At 50.1% G+C, this 7,039-nt stretch overlaps 1 protein-coding gene across 1 annotated transcript in view; it reads left to right on the plus strand.

Moving 5' to 3' along the window:
• Positions 1–2,201, plus strand: part of RANBP10 (RAN binding protein 10) — an 83,192-nt gene extending 80,991 nt beyond the window's left edge. The window contains exon 15 of the mRNA XM_009319979.1: positions 1,461–2,201. Coding sequence (XP_009318254.1) covers positions 1,461–1,591 — 131 coding nt within the window. The 3' untranslated portion in view covers positions 1,592–2,201. The remainder of the gene's footprint in view (positions 1–1,460) is intronic.
• The last annotated feature ends 4,838 nt before the right edge of the window (positions 2,202–7,039 follow it).

Consider the following 7,039-nt stretch of genomic DNA (forward strand, 5'->3'; position numbering starts at 1 on the left):
CTCTGTGCAGAGATCTGGTTATAGGTTGGTTTTCTTCAGCTAGCAAGACAGCTCCCTTTTTCTGATGAGCTTTGCTCCTTGTGTCAGCAGGATGGGTCATGGTTGGATCCAGGTATGAGGAGTCTCTTGCCCTCCTCTGTGTCCTCAGAGCTGAATGTTTATACCTGCTCTTCCATTTTCCTTAAACAAGCACGTTCCTTGGCCCAACAGCTTGTTGTCATTTACTCTTCTGTCTTGAACGTGGTGTAGTAAATGCAGTAGCTTTCCCTGATGGAAGTCTTGTGCTTGCAATCAATGAGATGCCATGTCGTTGCTAACCCTCCTGGCATCTTCAGCTAGAGAAAATCCCATGGTGGAGAAATGGGTATAGTGACAATGAGATTATGGCCTGCCACCAGTCTGCAAGAAAGGGATTGTTTCATTCTAGGCAGGGTCCTCGATCCTGTCACCAGCCCGTGCACATGCTGTGTCATTGCTCAGATAACTTCACAGGACACTCCCCGGTCTGGGTTAGCTCAGTCCATCCACAGCCGGCCACACACTGTCCACTGGACAGCTTCTCTGTCTCGGAAACCCATGCTTGACTCTGTGCACAGTCTAGCTCACTGTGCCCAGACATATTTCCTAGTGGGTCTGTGCACCTCTCGTTGAATGTGCCAGAAGGAGATTTAGAGATTATCTTCTGGGGAAGGAACAGCTTGATGAACAAACCTCTGAGGGCTCCTGTTCTGTCTGAGTAAAGGAACAGAAATTCTATGGTTTGGGAAGGAGAGTCCCTTCCCCTGACAGTCTGCATGGGCAGGTGTCCAGCAGCGTGGCTCAGTTCAGCCGTTGTTTGTCCAGTGCTTGAGAGGTACAGACAAGTTGCTGAGGGGTGTCACCAGGGAGACGTGAAAGATGGTGTCTGGACATGCTTTGTCACTCAGGTCACAAGACACCTTTGTCTAGCTCAGCTGAGGATTCCCTCTTGCATACGTAGCAAACATGAAGTTGAAAAGAAGCAGTGACCAGTGAGTGAGTTTGTCTAGAGCTTGGACTACTGTATAGACTTGCACAAGTGGGAGAGATGGAGAGGATGCCTCTCACTTGGTGCCAGTTTCTCCTGCCTTTCCTTATTCTTCCATGCTTTGATCTCTCATGCTTTGAGGGTTTTCTGGCAGACACTGAGGCAGCAGGAGCTCCACTGCCTTTCTCTTGCTCTGGCCACCACAGCAGCACTTTCTCAAAGGCCCCATTGAGCTGTGGCCCCACATGGGATGTGTCATGGGTGGTGGGGTGTGCGGAGGAGCAGCGGTGCAGAGCCAGCATTACTCAGGAGTAGCTTCCTTCCAGACCCAGCATCTTGTGTCAGGGATGCTGGGCTTGGTGCCCAGGTGAGACTGAGAGGGACCGGAGTGCAGGTGAGCCGGCACGCAGCCAGGACACCTCTTCTAAACAGATTTCTTTTTTTGCCCCCACAGAATCTCAGAACCTGCCAAAGCAGCCCCCGCTGATGCTTGCCCTGGGCCAGGCCTCGGAGTGTTTGCGGCTCATGGCTCGCGTGGGCTTGGGCTCCTGCTCCTTTGCCAGAGTAGACGACTATTTGCACTAGCCACCAGAGCAAGATGGAGTTGACATCGTTGAGTGCTGCCCTTCACCCTCCGTTGCTGCCACTCTACACCACCACCTCGTTCGATAGCCTGACCTCCCTGCCACCAACACCCCCTCTAGCACACACACACACACACACTGCCTGTGAAAGGATTGAGTGAGTCCCACTGTGTGGCTATTCCTGACCCCAGGAACGACTGGCAGATCTTACGTGTCTCTCTGCCGTTGCTGCGGCTCCAGCGGCACTCAGTATTTCGCTGGTTATTCTAATGTAGCGCCTTCCGATGTAGGGATTTCTCTTTATTTTGATTTGAGTTGTTTCTCATGGATCCACCAGTATTTTATCTGGAGAGTTTTACTGAGCTGGTTTCTGCTGATTTACTGAGGAAGCTCATCAAGTTGGTGACAGCTTGTTCTTTTCTTCCCTTCTCCCTCCATCGTGCACATACATCTTCTGTGCTAGTTATCTGAACTCTTCTCGCAGTGGCAGTTCAGAGGGATTTTTTTTTTTTATTTTATTTGAATCCTGTTTATTAAAAAGGTCTCTTCCACCTCCACAAAGTCATTGATGTATTTATTGCCCACAGGCTCGGTCCCAGCCATACACATCATATAACCCCACAGGAAACCTGGTGAGGTTTCTGTCACGCACTAATGATGGGGACTGGAGGAGCTTGGTCCTTCGTGGTGCATGCCTCTCTCAGAGCACAAGGCTCTCAAACGCTTGTCTTTGTGAGTGGGAAGAGTGGAAGACTTGACATTGCCTGTGTTAGTGGCTGCACTGTAGAAGCATCTCGCAGCCCCGAGAAATAGGTAAATCCACCTCTCACAGCAGCTAGAGGGACAGGACTGATGAATATGAAGTCATCTACCACTGTATTGGTAGAAGCAGGTCATGTTAGCCTGCAAGAAACATCCGTGGGTGCTGCCCGGTTGGGCTGTCAGTTTTTGTGTTAAATCACAAATCCCCCTTTTTCTCTATACAGGAGGGCTCTGTCACTAAGGCTCAAGAATAATAGTATTTACTGACCCCTCCATGTAACGCTGATCTAAATGAGCACTTCTAAATTTTGGAAGTGTCTTGAGAACACTAGTGTGAACTGTGCTCACCCTTGCAGGTTGCACATGCCGAGATCAGGGTTAGGGTCAGTACTAGCTTTGTAAGTTCTGAGCCGGTCGGAAAGGAGCAGCAATGTTTCTTTAAGGATTACTAAGAAAATTATTCTAGTTTCAGGTCCCAAAAGCGACCAGCAAGTATCTGTGGGTGAGTAACCTCCGAGTAGATGGACTAATGTGTCACTGCTGCAGTATGCATCAGGCCCAGGGACTCAAGTGCTGCTAAGCTTTTGGCATCCAAACCATCTGCCTCTAAGTGTTTCTGAGCGTGTGCTTTGAACTGGTGAGGCCGTGTAGCAGGACCGCATGCTTTGCATCCGCTGGTGTACCGTTAGGAGGCTTCAGGTTCAGTCTGGCTGCATGGGCAGAACTGTAATTCTGCACCAAATGAATTTTAGGTCAGTAGCTCTGAGGAGGACCCAGGGGAGCTCAGATCCAACATGCATTTTACTGCCGTTCTTGAATTGGTTTTATTTTGGAGGGCTCAATGAAAGATGAACAGATTGTGTCGAAGTTTGCCCTTAAAATGGAGGTTAGTCTCTGCCAGGGCTTCAAGCAGCAAGAGAGCTTGTGTGCCACTGAAGAAGGGAAGGTGGTGTGTGAGCTCTGTGCAGTAGCCCAGAGCCTTAAGGATTTGCTGCATTTGAAGGCTTGATTTGCAGCTGGAACGTGAGGTCTGAAATCAAGGCAGAGCAGGGGGGCAGGTGTCCCCTGCACTGCAGAAGACGACTGCGGCAGTGAATGTGCAGATGGTGTTGGAGGTGGTTGGGAATGCCTGTCACTACCTTTTGGTGAAGGTTTTGAAGCAGTGCTAGAGCCATGGTGGTCTAAGAAAACAGGCAACACGAGGTTTAGAGATGGAGGAGATATTTTTATTAGATCAACTCGTATAGTTGAAAAAAAGCAGAAGGAGCTCAGCATACCGAAGCCTTTCTTCTGGGCAGACAGAAATAGAGGTCTGCACTAAGCAGAATAATTTAACTTGCAAATCTGGGGCTTCTGTTTCAATTCTGGGGAACAGCTCATGTGCCTGAAAGCTCATCTATTGATTTTCAACTCTGCTCGTTGTCCTAGTGATGGATATTGCCCCAGCCCGCAGTCCTTACCTCGCTGCAATTGCAGAGACGCTTTAGCTCAGTGGGCAGGCTTCCTCGCTGGAGCCTCTGATGCTGGACCTGCCGGGCTGCCCAGCCTAACCCATCGTGCCCCAGTGCTGTTGCTGAACTTGAGGCAGCATATGAGCTTGCCCTGGTGGGAGATTCTTCTGCAGGCTCTCCATTTCTTAGACCCAGGCTTAGGGCACACTGATGGGCTGATTGTGGGTACTTAGGTTGGAAATACTCTAGTACCTGGCTTTGCCTTTCACGTTTGATGACTTCCTCTGCTGTTGGTCACCATTGAGCTTGCTGCTGTCTGGCTGCAGTCGGACCTGTCTCTCATCTTTGTAGCAACACCATCTTTATCTCTTTACAAGTTTTCTTTGTTCCTTCTCTTTGTGTTTCCTTTAAGCCAAGTCTCTTTGCAATGTGTCATATTAACGCCCCACTTGGTCTCTCAGCAAAGCTGTGCTGACTATCCTAGAGCATTTTTTTTTGGTTTGGTTTCCCTTTCACTACAAAGAAAACAAGAGATGCTCCTAGATACCTGGTTATTCTGGTGCCAAGAAACGCATGATGGGATGGTCTCTCTGGCTTCTCAGGGAGACCATCCCTGTGGTGGAAACCATCTTGCTGTTGTGTCAAGGTTAGTGCTGAGAGGCCACACTCTTAATGATGATGAATTGCATGTAGCAGGGCAGAGTCACTCTTCCTGCCCCTGACAATGTGCATCACATAGTGGCAGTAGATCCCTGTAGACTAGACAGCAGTGATGCTTTCCACTCCTTGCACTCGCCAGCTCTTGTACCTGGTATCCCGATTCTGGTTTTTGGGGAGTGCAAAGGCTTTTCTGCTGTGACTTATCTGTCCCATACCTGTTGCTTGGTTTTTTTTTTTTCATTTCGGGTGTTCTTGTGGTTTCACTAGTGGTTTCTGCTTGTTGTGCTCAGATTCTGACTAACGTGGTCATGACTCAGTGTGGGGAAGAGAAATGTGTTTGTGGTGTGTGGTGGAGGTATAGGGTTCAGCCTACCACTGATTCCCAGATGAGCTTTCTGACTTGGTTTTCCCAGGTTATTTTTCAAAGCCTCTTGGTCTTTGAGAGTCCCTGGCTGCTCCTTGATGGTTCATGTCAGCTGAGCCTTGCTTTGAATCGTTGTGGTCATTTTCGAAAATGGACAAGAATTAAATTGAATTGAGGTCGTTAACTTTGAATGTGGTTGTACGCCTAACCAGAGGCTTCATGCAGTTTAAAAATTACTTTTATAAAAGTGATTTGGGATTTGTTATTCCAAGTGCCTCATGCTTTGCTCAGAAACAGATGAGCTAAGAACACCCCAGCTGAGACTCTGCTTCACCTGGGCAGTCCCTCAGTGTCACTTCTCCCAGGAGTCCTTCAGTAAAGCCATGTAAACGATTGTGTAGCCCCTAGTAGAAACTGTTGGCTTCCCGTTTCTTGGTGAGGGTGAGCAGGTCTCAGCTATGGCCCTGCATTACAACGCTGATGGCACTGGCTATAGGACTTCCATCACATGAGGTTGACGTGTAGGTTGCTCTCTGCTGGGCTGACTTCAGATCCTGGAAGGTTTTCCAAACCACAGCCAGAGACTGCTCACAGGCAACATTTCTCGCCATGCAGCCCCAAGAGAGGCTTTCTAGCTGTGGCGTCCTTCCCAGGACCTGTGAAATGCTGCAGCTGTAACAACTAAACCTCTTCCAGCTCTGCCGTGGCTACACAACCATAGGGTCTCAGCTCTCAACTGATCAGTCCGGTGTCACCGCCAAAGAGCTGTAATCAAGCCAGTGGGAGGCACCCTCTAGCTCTGTACTCTGGACACCAGCCACTCCGCCTGCCTTCCTCAAACTCAAGGGCCTCTCAGAAGGATAACATTTCACAGGGACCTGGTGGAAGCCTGCTTTCAAGGGCAGTAAACTGCAGCCCTGCACATCATGGGCTTTGGTTTGGAGCCTGTTAACATTCTGAGAACTCCAGACCTAGAGCCTTGGTTAAAGTGTCCTTCGGTGGTTCTGTAGAGAGAGCTTCATGGAGCTGAATTCCATCACCAGGTTTTTCTCACCATGGACTGGGGTTCGTGCTGTCCCCACAAGCAATGAGTGAGAGCAGTAACATGGGAGAACTTCGGAGTGAGATGAGGGATCGATTCGGGAGTTGGAGGCATCAGAGTAGCTGGGATAAGTGTTTCTGGGAGGTGTATCCACCTCATACACCTTGCACTCCAGCCTCTGACCATCTTAGTGGCCTCTGCTGGATGCATTCCAGTTTGTGGACATCTCTCCTGTACCAGGGGAGCCGAATCTTGTTCCTCTTGGTTCCCCTTGTTCCTTTTGGAACCCTCTTGTTCCAGATGATTCCTCTTGCTGCTCTGTGATCCTATCCTAGCAGGTGTTTAACAAAAGCTGATTCAAGACTTACAGGCTTGAGTGAGCTCTCAGTGAAGCTCTCCTGTGAGCGTGGAGGGCAGCAGTCTATTTCCCATGCATCCTTAGATGTGCTCTCAGAGCCAGCTTGTCTTGGGAAAACTTCTCACTGCTACTAGGTGTCCCTTCTTGCTCCTTTGCCTCCCACAATCCCAGTATTCTCCCACCTGTGTGACCACCAGAAGTGGTACCTGCAGTGTTTGGCGCTGCAGGAGCTGCTTTGGGACCAGGGTCAGCTCTGTGGCCCGTGCCAACAACGCGTTTGTCGAGCATGGACATGGCAACTCCAGCTGCTCTTCCTGGGCTTGCTTCTGCTGCGCTGGCCTGAAGGGGCAGATCTGTGTGGGACGATCCCTTTTTGTCACCGCACAGGATCCCGTCAGCCTGCAGCTGGGCTGGCTGTAGCACTTCTACTGTTCTTTTGGAGTCTGGTTAGAAATGAAGGCTTTGCTTGTGGCCAGCAGAATGGAGAGGGACCTCCAGAGCGAAGCACTGGGCACGCGGCATCCAGCTGTTGGGGGAGGTTGTCCAGTGGCTGCTCTCCCTCCCCTCCACCCCCCGACGTGTACCAGAACTGTAGCTCACTGCTTTGGGGTACATGGAAGATGTGTGGTTGTTGGTGCTACAGCCCGTTTCTATTTCCAGCGTCCTGGTGGTGCTCGCCGTGCTGCTGCCAACCTGATTCGGCCACCAGGAGATGCAGCTGCGACTGGTGTGGAGAATGGGCCCCTTCGGGAGTATCGCTCCTTGTGGTTGCGTACACCTAGGATTTTTCCATCTCCTTCCTTATTCCTGCT

The sequence above is a fragment of the Pygoscelis adeliae genome, unplaced genomic scaffold (genome assembly GCF_000699105.1).
Source record: "Pygoscelis adeliae isolate BGI_AS28 unplaced genomic scaffold, ASM69910v1 Scaffold390, whole genome shotgun sequence".
Lineage (NCBI taxonomy): Eukaryota > Metazoa > Chordata > Aves > Sphenisciformes > Spheniscidae > Pygoscelis > Pygoscelis adeliae.